The sequence below is a fragment of the Peromyscus leucopus genome, chromosome 3, assembly GCF_004664715.2.
Source record: "Peromyscus leucopus breed LL Stock chromosome 3, UCI_PerLeu_2.1, whole genome shotgun sequence".
NCBI classification, from domain to species: Eukaryota; Metazoa; Chordata; class Mammalia; order Rodentia; family Cricetidae; genus Peromyscus; species Peromyscus leucopus.
The window spans coordinates 38,626,606-38,641,653 of record NC_051065.1 but is presented as its reverse complement, the minus strand read 5'-3'; the positions used below and the strand labels follow the sequence as shown (position 1 = coordinate 38,641,653).

Genomic DNA, 15,048 nt, shown 5'->3' with positions numbered 1-15,048 from the left:
CACTCAACTTCCAGGGGAGATGAGTGCTTCAGGGAAGGGAAGAGGCAAAGCATTCAACTTCCAGGGCAATTTGGTACAACTCTTCCTTCTAGGGTGGTAATTTTGAAGTATTTATTAACATGTTAAATAGGGGTATGCCCCATGATTTTATCCTGAGAAACCCTTCAGTCACCTCTGCTCATGCATTAACAGCAGGTGAAACAGAAGTCTTGGGTCCCACCCATTCACTTTCCCGTGGAGGCCATTAAAGTGAACTTAATTCTGCCAGCTCTCTATTTCCCAGGACTTTTACTCTTCTAAAAGCCACCTGCAATATGTGTAACACTTAATCTTTTATTTTTAGACATCCATGGTTATTTGACCTCTTCTGAACATCATCTGTGTGTTCTAAGTAAAACCTAGTTGTTTACCTACAATGCCATTTCTCTACAAACTTGTGTACATTCTGACTAAATGAAAACCAAAACCAAAACCAAAAAGTTACTCATGCCACTGGTAGGTGTAGTTCTACCTGCTAAGGATTGCTTGAGCCCAGGCATAGTAATACTCAAAAAGAAAAAAAAAGCAAATAAAACAAAACAAAAACCTGCCTGATATACTAGACTTACTGAATCTGTTGACTAACACTTAGTTTTCCTTAGTTTTGCAACCAATCACTTGAATATATTGTTATTTCTACCCAATTATCTTCTCCTATAGGAATCCAATCGTGAATATAATTAAAAATTTTACCTTTGTTCTGTCAACTGTTTTTTCTTCTGGGTGCAATTTTGGATCTTTTTCACTGATTAATCTAATGGATTGCTAAATTTACTAATTTTGTTTTATGTTGTGACCCATCCCATCTGTTGAATAGATTAAATTAAATCTTAATTGTGGACAATATATTTTTCAGGCCTGGAATGCTCATTGATTCCTGTTAATGGCATTAATTTTTTTTAAAATTTTTTTAAATTATGAAAATATCTTTTCATTTATTTTGCTATCATTTCCTGCTTTCTTTAACATGTTAGTGATTATTTTATAAAATAATTATCTGGAAAACTGATGGTACATGTCTGTAATCCCAAGACTCAGGAAGCTAGGACAGAAGGATGGCTTTAGGCTAGCCTGGGTTACATATTGAGTTCAAGGCAAGCATAGGAAATTTAGCAAGAGAGCCTGTCTAAAACAAAGACAAAAAGAAATACTAGTACCTTCAATATATGAATTATTTTGGGGGTCTGTTGTTTCTTTTCTTCCACTGACTATCATGTTTCCTCACACACATATTGAATGATTTGTTTTGTTGGATATCAAGTAAAAAGGAATAGTAGACATTCTACACAATACATTCTTTCACCATAGAGGGTTCCCCTTTCCTCTCTATAGAGTGAAGAGGTCACTCAGTCTAGGCAGATGAAGCTGGCTTGAAGCTAGACTGCAGGTTCCTCTCTCTTTCCTGTGAATATCCTCTTAAATGTAGTTGTGCTGGCTCCTTTATGAACACCCTAGACCAGACATATTTGTTATTGAACAAATGGCCACATTTGGGCACCTCTTATTCTTTCAGCTCCATGCAACCACCAAAAGCTGGCTTATTGCTGCCTAGGGGCCCCAGCAGTGACGGGCTCAAAAGGAATCCACAGCGTAGGCATGTACTAAGACTTTTCTATCTGAAGGGGTTAGGGAAAAAGATACTCACACACTCTCTTGAAGATTTCCTTCAAACCTTTTCTTTATTCTTCTTTTGCATTCTCTATTCCTTCTCTCATCCTTGATGTTTTATTTCTAACTCTAGCTTTACTCTTGATGTTTCCCTTCTAATTCTCCCATTATTGATGTTTTCCTTCTCTCATTCTTGATGTTTTTCTTCTAGCCCATTTTAACTCTATATTTATTCTTTTTCTTACAGCTTATATAACCCAGCAAAATCTTTTAGGCAATATAAAAATTACAACGTGGCTACATTCTGTTTTTCAAGTGAATGATTACAATGAATACAAAACAAACAGTTAAAAACAGCATTTTCCCCCATATCCCTTACATGTTTAACATTTTAGGTATTGTAGGTGAGAAACAAAAAAATTGTAGAATATTATTTTAAGGTGTATTACTTTTGTTTATGTTACATTTGTTTAACTCTGTGAAGCTGTGTTACTGTGCCTGTCTAAAACATCTGATGGTCTAATAAAGACCTGAACAACCAATGGCAAGACAGGAAAATGGATAGGTGGGGCTGTCAGGCAGAGAGAATATATAGAAGGAGAAATCTGGGGAGAGAGATCCAGGAGTGAGAGAAGGAGGAGGACATCAGGGGCCAGTCACCCAGCTACACAGCAAGCCACAGAGTAAGAGTAAGATTTACAGAAGTAAGAGAATGGGAAAAGCCCAGAGGCAAAAGATAGTCAGGATAAGTTAAGAAAAGTTGGCTAGAAACTAAGCCAAACTAATGACAGGAATTCATAAGTAATAATAAGCCTCTGTGCAAATTTATCTGGGAGCTGGGTGGTGGGCCCCCCAAAAAGAGTAAAATGCCAACAACAACATTATCCCAAGAGCTCACATACATTCACACCCAAGTAGCTTGTTATAGATTAACCAATTGGGCAAGCAAGGTATTCTTCTGTCAGGTCTTTCACTGGCAGGCTGCATTTTGCAGTGGCAAAGAAAAGGCTAATTACTTTACTACTTACCTTGAAAGGTAATCTTTATAAGGAATCTTAAAGGAATCACAAACTTAAACTTTTATATATGAAAAAGAATCAGTCAGCTCTACTTTAAATCTTTAGGATACATACCTACTCATCAATAGTTTTTCTTTTTTAAATGAGGAGATATAAGAAATTAATCATCACCTTTGGTCATCAACCAATCCTAGCAAGAAAAGTGTGTCAGGTAGTAATAACTGGGCTGCTTTGTTCTTGTTCCCTGACCTGAAAGAGTTCTTCATTCAACTATATGCCTTTCTAAAATTTTAGATTGTCTTCTTGGGTTTTTCACCTCAAAGCTGTTTCATGAAAACACCATAGTATAACTTTAAGTTATTTCCAAGGCTTTGTTTCAGCTGTGATGCACTCTGAAACCTGTGAACACATTTCTCAACATTATGGTTAAAAGAATATAAGCTAGCTGGGCTAAGTGGGACTCAATTTTTTTTGTAATCATTAACCTGAACTGCAAGCTATGCAGCTCCTTAGGTAATATGCATAGGCCCTAGCTGTATAACATTTCCTTGTATTTATTTTTATTCATCAAAACTCTGTATAAGCTAACATTATTATTATTATTAATTCGACAGTACAGCTTAGAGAGGAATCATCTTCATAACAATCCACAGGTAAAAATGCTCAGTAGAATGGGATGTTTCCATGAAATAAATACACTACATTACAACAGTAGGGATCTCCCCACACCCAATCACACCATGCCAGATACCAGAGAAAGATAGCAGCAGCAAACATGTAAAGGCACAGCAGAAGCTGTGGAGACCCACAGAGGTTTCCTAGTGAGTTACTTAGGGTCCAAGAATCTGAGCTTGCTTTACCCAGCAGGGCTGCATAAGGGGATGATTTGACCATGGACGTGGTTACCAGGTGTTTGGAAGGGTCTACACTTGGATGTACAGTGTGCTTTGATCTAGCAGGTGGGAGGTCTTTTGCTTTGGCATTGCTATAAAAAGCCCTTTTGAATAAATGGAAAAGGCTGTTGGGTATTGACCGAGGCCCTCCCAAAGCTATCTTGTGACTGTCTGTCTCCTCTTTGCTATCTTTCTATCTAATATTTTCTTATCCCTCTCTCCTCCTCATCAGAACCCTTGGAAAGGTGGGAGCTGGCCTCCCACAGATAAAACCAGAACTTGGGACTTAGATACAGAGGAAATAAGTAAGGGAGAGAAGGGGGCACTGTAGAAGCAGGTGGACATGTCTGGATTTGAATTAAGGATCAGGTGGTGGTATTCTGTTCTTTGGGAGTAAAACTGTATATAAATAAAGCAGAGCAGTTAAAAGTTAAGCTGAAGCAAGTAGTAAAAGATAGGCTGCAGCAAGTATCTCTCTGTCGGGGGCTGGTGAGATGGCTCAGCAGCTAAGAATGCTGACTGCTCTTCCAGAGGTTCTGAGTTCAATTCCAAGCAACCATAGAACCATCTATAGTAGGATTTGATGGCCTTTTCTGGAATAAAGGTGTACATGCAGATAGAGCACTCATATACATAAAATGAATAAATAAATCTTAAAAAAGTATCACTGTCTCTATTTCTCTCTTTCTTAATCTCTGTCTACTAAATTAGGTAAAAATATAGGCTTAGGTATAGGGATATTACATAGGAAGAAACTTAGGGAAAGATTAGAATTTCCCTAGTGCTGGACCTGGTGCACAGAAAACAGCATCCAGGAATGAGCAGACACTGTGGACTTAGCAGTCTGAGAAAGAGAAGCTGATTTGGGGCAGGGAAATATAATAGATATTTGAATAATCACTTATAGAGAGTTTGAAAACCAGAGAAGTTAAGGTAGAACAGGACCAAGTACAGAGGTTCTTGGAGTTTGTAGAGGAACTCTGTCCTTGGTTTTCTGACTATGGAACTCTGGACGCAGACTCATGGGGGAGAACCTGGAGTCAAAATGCAACAACATTATGAGGAGCATGGGATGGAAAAGATCACAGTGGAAGCTTTTGGACTGTGGGCACTAATTTGGGACAGTTTGGATCTGAGTTCTGAGTGGCAGGGGGGAATTTTCCCTGAGGCAGATATGGGCAGAACAAAACACTCCACTCCACCAGAGCTGCTGTTGAATGGGAATACTTTTACAAAATCAATCACTCAGGGTCCATCCTCTCTTGACCATGAAGCTCAGTTTAAGGAACAGAAGTCTTGGGATAAGACAAGGGAGGAATTGAAGGGCACGAGAGACTTAGTAATTTCTCTTTCTCAAAAATTGTAGGCTCTTCAGGTCTTTCCTTTCAGAAGGGTACTCATCTTCCTTCTGTAGTGGCAGAATTAGACTCACCTCGGGAGTCATCTATCAGAATGATAAAGTTGCTCATAATTGCCCTGGTGCACAAACTTCCCAGAGCATGGCAAACCCTTGCTGCTAGTCCTATGTCTCCCCTTCAAGCAAGTATTAGAGAAGTAGCTGGCAGAGGGCAGGAGGTGCAAGGATTTTAAATGTTCCCGTAACTGAACAGACAGATACCCAGGATAATACTGAGTCTGTGAAAGCTGGAAAGAAATGGAGCCCAGAGCCACACAGTTTCTGGTTGTTAGCGACAAACCAATGCATGGCTCCTTTAAGAGACAGGTTCCTGATTCCCCTAGCTGAGCAGAAAGATTTTTGAAGAGTTTTACAGCAGCTCAGTATGGTAATTCCACCTTCACCCTAGGGCAGCTATCCTAGGGAAGGCTACCGGAAAATGCAGAGACTTGTTTGGACTTGGTTGCTGCACTGGAACAAGTTTTGGTAATGGGACCACTAGACAAAGACTCGAGAGCCACTAACGAGTTAGGCTCTGATTTCAAACTTTCAGGGGGAACTTTAAAACTGGTCTCAGAATTGACTTTGAACTTCAAACTCCAGAGATGCAACAGTTTTTTATTTCACCTATAATTTTAACTATGGTGACTCATGATTCATGGACCCTCTGTCTTGTTAGAGGAAAATGTAAATAGTTCTGTTAAGAGATCACTTTAGATGTTTGCTAAAGTTTGTAAAGTATAAATAGTCCTATTGAGAGTTTGCTTTTGGATGTAAGTTTGTAAGAATTGTAAACATGTATAGTAATATTCATGCTAGAATTATGTTAACCTGTTGATATTAATGAACCATGGTTTGGTGAAGCTAAGGGAGTCTTTAGGTTTGATGTGGTTGCATCAGGAGTTTACTGATTTATTTGATGCAGTGCATCAAGAGTTTATTGATTTAAAAATGGACTTGGTGCAGCTGAGGCTGCTATAGACATCTTGACCCATTCAAAAAGGACATTCATCTTCATCATCCTCTAATCCTTTACTGGGGAGTATGGTAGCCATAGGGATTGCTGTGGTTATTCCAGCTACTTGCATGCACTTAGTGGGGACCTGATTTAGACCTGCAAAGAATTAAGCTCTGTACTTTCCCTTGCCAGCAGCTGATAGTCAGAGATGGGTAAGTCCTTGCTAGCTGCCAACTTAAGACAGAGTACACTAGACAGAATGTGTATCTCCATGATGGGTAAGGCTGATTAGTAAAGAAGAAGATGACCTAAGACAGGCACAGTCTTTCTGAGGGGTACAAGGGACCCTTTAAAATATTAAGAAGAGGGAGTTGTGGAGACCCAGAGAGGTTTCCTAGTGAGAACTTACTCAGGGTCTGAGAATCTGAGCTTTCTTTACCGAGCAGGGCTGCATAAGGGGATGATTTGATCATGGGTTTGGTTACCAGGTGTTTGGAAGGGTCTACACTTGGCTTTGCCATGTGCTTTGATCTAGCAACGGGGAGGTCTTTTGCCCCACTCCTTGGCATTGTTATAAAAAGCCCTTTTGAATAAATGGAAAAGGCTGTTGGGTATTGATCCAGGTCCTCCTGAAGCTATCCCATGTTTCTGTCTTTCTCCTCTTTGCTGTCTTTCTATCTAATATATTCTTATTTCTCTCTCCTCCTCATAAGAACCATTGTAAATTTGGAAGCTGGCCTCCCACAAGAAAGAAAAGACATTCTGGGGCCTGGGGTCTCGGGGCCTTGCCTGTCTGAGATTTACCCATCAGGGAGTTTCCTCCTGGTGGGCTGACACCATGAACTTCAATTGCAACCTGCAGCTCCCTTTTTACTGCTGGCAGAGCATCTTGTAGCCGGACACAGCCTGGTCCTCATTCTAGACCCAGAGCTAGGAAAGAGTGCTGACCTTTGGCAGTTCACTGAAGAAGATTCTTCCTCCTGTGGAATTTCACTGCTCTCCAGTGTCTTACTTGCATTTGCACTAGGATGCATGCACCCATGTTGAGGCCATAGTTCAACTACAGGTACCTTAGTCAATTGCTCTCCTGAAAGTATGCACACACACAGTAAATAAGTGAATCACTCAATCAATGAATAAATAAATGTTAAAAGTATAAAATAAAAAGTAATACAATTCTGTCAGGTTATAATTTCTTTTTCTCTGTCTCTGTGTCTCTCATGTTTGCACCAAGCTAGTCTTTCCCATCATTAGAATCTAGTGAGATGTTCTTGCCATCTAAGTATGTTGTCTACACAAAAGATATGAACATAAAATATAGTGATAACCTTTTAAAAAAGATCTTGGGACTGAATATTTTAAAATATTTTGGGCGTGTTTGTTCATGTATATAAGGGGTGGCACATGCATGTCATGGTGCATCAGTGGAAAGCTTGGGCATCAGTTTTTGCCTTCTACCTTGTTTGAAACAGGGTCTCTTTGTTTTTTGAGGCAAGGCTTATTGGTCCTTGAGTTTTGGGGATTCTTCTGTCTTCACCCCCATCCCAGGTGTGTGCTACTTACCTGCCTTTACATGGGTCCTGGGGATTCAAACTCAGCCCTAAATCTTGTGAGGCAAGTGCTTTACCCACTGAGCTATTTCTCAGTCCAGAGCTAGATATTTTTAAGTGTTTGTTTTATATATTAAGCAAATGAAGTAAATAGTCAGATACTTAGATATTTGGGCAATAAAATGTTTACTTTGTATAAATTATTTTATGGTCCAGGAACTATATATTTTAGAAACTCCAAATAGAAAAAATGCATAATGGCAACACTTAGGGGCTGTACCTACAAGGAATTGTGGGAAACGTGAATACTTGTGGTTTCTTCTGGGTCACTGTAGTCATCTTTTCTCTCAGAATACAGATACTGTGCCTGCTGTGTCAGCATCCCACTCTTTGTCTTTTGGAGGGACTCTGAAAGGCACTATATCCTTAAGCAGATTATTAAAATAGGAGCCCATGCTATTATACCCTTTTGGAAGGATTTGCATACATAAAAAAATTAGAGATAGGTATGTATTTCTCACTTTCTACTTGGTAGAACTAGGTATGTTACCTATTGACAAACAGGCCTGCTTCAGAGAGACCATCTATGAGCTATGTATTATGGATACACTGTCTACAAAATTATTAAACAAATAAACATAGCAATTGTATCAGAGTAAATAACGACATTTCAAATTGTAAAGTTGGATTTCAATCTAATGTTTAGAAACATGCAAATCTGGCTCTTTCCAGCAGAGGGCGAACTTCAGTTGCAAATCAGGACTAAAGCCACTTGAATTTTTCTTGATTTTTTTTTATACAGTTTTTATGGTTTACATTTCTTTCAAGATTCACTTGTCAATTTGTGCTCGAAAGAAATGCATTTATTTAAAAGCTACATGGATCCTGTTATTGAGTATTTGTTTTAAGGCGAGATACCCCTCGGGTGCAAAGGAGAGGCACAGGGGAAGCTCTTTCAGGATACTTGAGGGGTTAAGAAAGAAAACCGCTTGAGCCCGGACACCAGACTGGGGAACACAGCAAAACCCTGCCTTGGAACACGGAATAAACATTTTCCAGAGATACAAGAATCAGGAATTTGAATGTGGCTAGGGACAGTTTGCTGATTTGGGCGAGGAGGGACCGCTTCACTAACTTGCTTTGCTGGACTTTTCGGTTAGAAGTTGATAGCTTCTTGGCTGGGGCAGGGACAAATCTTTGCTGAGTTGTCGCCCAGCCAGCCAGTTCACAGATGTCGTTCTAAGGAGAATCCACACTAAAGATACAGAATGCTGCCAATTCGTTATTTCTGCAGGAGTTATTTTACCTAGGGCTTAGCCACATGATGGTCCCTCCACTGGTGGCACAGACTTCAGGTGTTCAAATAATTGTCCTTCTCTTCCATCCCAGTGGCTGCTGCTTCCCCCTGTGCAGTCTGATCTGGGCATGGTGGGATTCTTGCAGTCCTGGCTCCTTGGGAGACAGAGGCAGGAGAGTTGCTTGGTCTTACAAGTTTCAGACCAGCTAGATAACACAGTCGGACTCTGGCTCAAATAGACCCCTCATGTTGGTCCCAAAAGGTGTTTTCTATTCCCCAAGTTTCCTTCTGTGTGGTCAAAGCAGTTGGTTCCCTTTAAGAGTCTCGGGACACTTATGTTTATAAAGCTTCTAAGTTAGAAGGTCATGCCATCTGTTTAAATGTTGGTACACATAGCTGATTTATTTTCAAATGTTCATTACTGAATTATAAAATGAAACATACACTGAAGTAATGTTATAGTAGCTCCACATCCACCTCAGAGGTGAGGGGTGTCACTTTGGCTCTTTTCATGGGGCTTGGGGAAGGGGTAGGAAAAGCTTTCAACAATGTTCAGATTTTTTTTTTTTAATTGCAAAGTAAAAGGCTTTCTGGAACTCTGATTCTCAAGTGGCACTTTTTCTTTTTAAAGCAACCTCCTTTTTTCCTTTTCTTTTCAAAGGGTATACACATCTATACTGTTTGTTCTATTGTCTGTTTAAAGATATATTTCTGTGTTTATATGTGAACAAACCATTTCCAAATAGATGATAGTCAGTTCTGTAGGAAGCTACACATGTGCATACTTTTGTGTGAGTACATGGTGTGGGCAAGGAGCACAAGGACAAGGGTTTCATCGCAAATGACTCTGGTTTGAATGTGTCCCTACAAGGCTCATGTGTTAGAATGTCAGCTCCCAATGCAGCAGTGTGGAGGGGTAGTGGGACTTCTTACAGCAGCTGTGGCCATGGACCATGAGCCTAACAGATGGACTGATCTCAGGATGACTGAGTTATCACAGGACAGGTTGTTATACAAGCAAATTCTGCTCCCCAAGTCCCCTCTAGCCTTGGGCATGCTGCGGCTAAGCACAAAGGTCCTCACTAAGTGCTGGCCCCATGCTCTTGGACTTTGCAGCCTGCAGACCATAAGCCATGAGGGACTTTGTAACTCACCCAGTCTGTGATATTCTATTATTGCAGCAGGATATAAAAGGAGACAGGGATCTATTGGGTCTGGAGGAGAATTCATCAGTCTTCACAGAGTGACCCTGTCTGCCACTTCCTGCCTCCATCCGTGACTTTGCCTGTGCTGCTGGGCTTGGCTTTTCCTGCTTCCCCACTCATAAGCTCTTTCTTCTCTTCTTGCCACTTGGAAATTTCTCTAACAGGCTGCACAAGCATCCAAGAACTGCTTTCATTGCTGCATTCTGAGAGCAGTTGTTTTTGTTACCATTGAGGCGGTTAACACATTCACTGTGCTGCTATCTGGGTGTCTGACATAATAAACATGATTAATTTTCACAAGTTAGTCAGTCTCTGTTCCTACCCTGCCGCCCTCCACCCAGAGCTATGCTAGGCAGCTAACTATCTTGTTGCTTATATCTGAACAATATATATATTGTTCAAGGACATTCTCTTTCCTTGCCATTTTTTCCTAAACATGTTTTTCCCCTCAAACTTTTTCCATTTAGCTTGGTGAACAATCTGTCACTCAAGGTTTTTCCTTGTTGTCACATTGTACTTTCAGTGATGTGCAGGACTCTCCTGAGTTTCTTTTCTTTGGCCTTTTCCTTTAGTGGAGGGTGTAAACAGCAGTGGATAGTTAAAGATACCAATGATCGCGTGCTGCGTTATCTAAGCACTGATTCTGTTCTAGATGTACTTCAGAGCTGTTTGTGCATATTAATACATTTAATGCTCATGAGGGTCCTATGACATACACATCTCATTGTCCCACATAAGGAAACAAGAGCAGAGGTAACCCTCATTCTCGTATAGCAAGTGCGTTTGTCTGCTGAACCGTCTCCCCAGACCTTTGCGTTGATGGCATTGAGGAGTTAGCTTCTGTGGTCCTCGCTTACCTTCTCTAAGGCCCTGGCTTCCGTCCCTAGCACTTCAAAACAAGCAACCAAAAAAGACTTTTTTACTCACTCTTCACGCTGCCTCATTGGCGTGCTGCTGTGTGCCATCCACTCATTAATTTTTAAACTGCATGCTGTGTTATTTTGTCCATTAGGAACTGTTGTGGAATATTATTTTAAGGTATGTTACTTTTGTTTATGCTGCATTTGTTTAACTCTGTGAAGCTGTGTTACTTTGCCTGTCTAAAACACCGGACGCTCTAATAAAGAACTGAACGGCTAATAGTGAGACAGGGAGAGAAATAGGTGAGGCTGTCAGGCAGAGAGGATAAATAGAAGGAGAAATCTGGGAAAAAAAGAAGTAGCTAGAGAAGGAGGAGAACTCCAGGGGCCAGACACCCAGCTACACAGCAAGTCACAGAATAAGAGTAAGATTTATAGAAGTAAGAGAATGGGAAAAGCACAGAGGCAAAAGGTAGACAGGGCGAATTAAGTTAAGAAAAGCTGCCAAGAAACAAGCCAAACTAAGGCCAGACATTTATAAGTAATAATAAGCCTCCATGTGTGATTTATTTGGGAGCTGGGTGGTGGGGTCCCCAAAAGATTAAAAGAAGATCCAACAACAAGGAATAAATGAACAGTCATATTTCTTTGCAAAAAAACTTTCCAACTCTGCTAGCTCCATATGCCTATATTGCCATTTCAAAGACCCTCCAAATTTGACTAGGCTTCTGCAGGATAAATTTTTAGGAAAGCAGCTTTTTTATCTGTACAGCTTGGAAATACAAGGTAACATGCAGTTTCTGATATTTCTTAGCGCAGTCCCTAACTTTCTTAATTCCTGTAAAACTAAATTCCACTAACTACCAGACTTCTGTGTGCCTGGGAACTTCTCAAGGAGCTTGCTAAAAATACAGAGCCTTAGGTAACAGATTCAAATACTTGGGATGTAAATATCCTCTAGACACCAAAATATGAAGGAGGAGGGGGGTTGTGGAGTGGGGAGGGCAGGAGCCGTGAGCTCTGTAGACCCGTACAGCGAAGTGCTAAAGAGATGGGCTTTTCAGCACAGCCATTCAGGAAGCTGATGGAGTAGAAGGATTTAGCCCCATTATTAGGTCCTTTGCTGCCTTTTGGGTAGTAGCCACCTTTTAAAATTTAGCTTGCAGCTGTGGTGGGAACCAAGGGTGCCTTGTGTATTTAGTCTACAAGTAGCTGAACTTCTCCTGAGAAGGTCGAGGAGGAGCCTAAGAGGTTGTTATGGTCCATTTTCTTAAAAAAAGAAAAAAAAAAAAAAAGATTTATTTTTCTGTGTGTGTGTGTTTTTCCTGCATGCTCGGTGCCCACCAAGGCTGTAAGAGTGGGCTAGCTCCCCAGAACTGAAGAAGTCAGCACCCCTAAGTGAGTTCTAGGAAACAGACTTGAGTCCTCTACAGAGCAGGGCACTCTTAGCTGCTGAGCCATCTCACTAGCCCTGGATTTTTTTTTTTTTTTTTTTTTTTTTTTTTTTTTTTTTTTTTTTAAGAACTCTGTTCAGTGCCACACCCTCCTTTTGTCTCTGGAGTTTGTGAAGGGTGCGTGCTCCTGCCAATAGGAACAGAGGGCAGTCAAAGGGGTTTAAAAGCTGCTACTGGGTGGCAGTTTTGGCCTTTTCTCTATGTTGGTGTCCTTTTCTGCTGAATTGTGTATTTTAAAATTGCTTTGTTTTCACAGTCTCTTGAATTTATTATCTTATTTCCAACAGGAGGGAGAGGGGGAAGGGATCTGTGTCTAAGCTGAGGCATTTTGCCTTTATCCTGCTGGTAGGGTCCTACCAGGCTGCACACCAAGAGGGAGTTGGAGCTGTTGCAAAGGGAGGATTACATTACACAGAGTTCAGTCAGGACATTTCCTGGGTTTCTGCTTCTCTTTGTCTGTTGGTTGGAGGGACACTGTGAGAGCTGCCAAGTCCCTAGATCATGTTTGTTGGCGCTTGGCCCATGACTGTGGGAACAACTGCTCTGTGTAACTCTAAGGTGTGGGGTATTTTGTTTCTGAAATGAAGAAGTAGGAGAAAGCCAACAAGAGTGGCCTCTGGGTCAGGGAAAGGGAAAAAAATCTCCCTCCTGCTGAGACACACACAGCAGACCCTAAAGGGAGACAGGGAACCAGGAAAAACAAGATAAATTTCCAGGTGGTTTCTGTTGCCTGTGCAATGTGAGCCTTTTTTTCTGCCCTAAGTGCAGAGATGTTCAGTAATTCTGTGTCTCGTTGATATTATTTTAATGGGAAGTTTTTTTCTCACAGGGATCTCCTACGGGAAAATAACACTGCAGCAGCTTTCTGTGTTCTACATATGTGCTTTAAAGAACATTATCTATTAATAATAAACAATTACTAGCTTAATTATCTATTAAGTTATTTGTTGCCGACCTGTGTGCACATTTCCCCAATATATATATTATGTATGCTATAATATATATACATATATATATATATATATATATATTCTCTATAAGTATCATGGATGGTAAAATACAAATGCATTTTAATGTTTTTTCCAATCTACACTAGACCCCCCACCCCCACTGCTGTGAACTAGATCCATGGCCTTACCACGCTCTAGCAAAGGGCTCTGCCATTGAACCCCGCCATAGCCCCATAGTAGATTTAAATTTTTTTCTTCTTTTTTTTTTATTTTTGAGATTATAATATAATTACAACATTTCTGCCTTCCCTTTCTTCCTTTCGAACCCTGCCATATACCCCTCCCTACTCTCCTTCAAATTCGTGGCCTTTTGTTCTAATTGTTATTGCATGCATATATGTATCTGTACTATATGTGTATTTATTCCTAAATGCAATCTGTTCAGTCTGTATAATGTTGCTTGCATGTATGTTTTCAGGGCTGGTCATCTAGCACTGGACAACCATTTGGTGTCCTCTTCCCTGGAGGACCACCTCTCCTGCTCCCATTGTTTCTCAGTTGGCTGTAGTTCTTTGTGAAGGGTCAAGGCCTTGTGTGCTTTCCCCTAAGCAGCTGGGCATGTCCATTGGTGTCTCCTTGTTCAGCTCATGTTGGTGAGGCTTTATGGATGTAGCTTCTGATGTTACTAAGAAACACACTCCCACAGCAAACTGCCTGCTTCTCTGTCCCTTACAGTCTTTCTGACCCTCTTCTGCAATGTTCCCTGAGCCTTAGGCATGAGAGTGTTTTATCGATGTATCCATTGGTACTGGGCTCCACAATACTACATTTTGATTGGTTGTGGTTTTCTTTAGTGGTCTCTGTCTGTTGCAAAGAGAAGTTTCCTTGATGAGGGGCGAGGCCTGCATTTATCTCCACAATAGATTTTGACCATGGGTTTTATCAGTCATCTTATGATTTGACTTGAGTAATTTTTTTTTAACTTAAAAAAGGTTCCTTACCAGACCAATGACTAATTGCAATGAACATTTGCAAGTAAAATTGAGTGGACAAAAGGGTGTGCTGTGTGACATACTGCAGCTCCCAGTGCCACTACAATGAATGGATATGTGATAGAGAGGCGGGCAAGACAGAGGAATCAAGTGATTTTTTTAAAAAAATTTTATTTCTGTTTTTTTTCACTTTTCTTTTGGGAGGAGGCCCCAAGGGAGGAGGGCAGACAGGGAAGGACTTAGAAATGAGTGGGATGGGGTGGATGATGTGAAATTCCCAAAGAATCAATAAAAAATAAATGGTTTCTTTTTTTTTTGGCCAGGCTGACCTCAAACTCACAGAGATCCACCTGCCTCTGCCTCCCAAGTGCTGAGATTAAAGGCCACCACTGACTGGCTCCTCATTCTTAAAAAGGGTAGAAACTACGGATCTAAACATTGTAACTATCTTTGGAGTTGTACAAAAAATTTCTCACGTAACACAAAATACTGTGCAGCAACTTCTCCTGTGTTACTGTGGGGTTTCTGGACAGGTGAGGCGTACTGAATTTTGATTTGACTGAGCAGCATGTCCACACAGTCAATACGAAGAGACACCCGAGTGAAAGCAGAAACACCGGCTCCATCTCCTCTCCTTTTCTTACCAGGCTCTGTTATGTGGTTTACTTGTGACATGTCCTGAGGATCCACTGAGGTATTTAGAGCACATGATCATAGTCATCATTCAAAATGGTCTGGAAAACCTTCTCTGGTAAGTGTTGTTTTGTTGTGTGTTAGGGAAGTATTTTGAAGGCCAAGAACTTTGTATAGTATCATGATAAGATCTT

The 15,048-nt window shown here is 40.7% G+C and overlaps 1 protein-coding gene across 1 annotated transcript in view; it reads left to right on the top strand.

Annotated features, from left to right (window-relative positions):
* Fbxl13 (F-box and leucine rich repeat protein 13) overlaps positions 1-15,048 on the top strand; it is a 216,205-nt gene that overhangs the window by 1,537 nt on the left and 199,620 nt on the right. Inside the window, exon 2 of the mRNA XM_028890932.2 lies at positions 14,869-14,972. Within this exon, the coding sequence (XP_028746765.1) occupies positions 14,869-14,972 (104 nt within the window). The remainder of the gene's footprint in view (positions 1-14,868; positions 14,973-15,048) is intronic.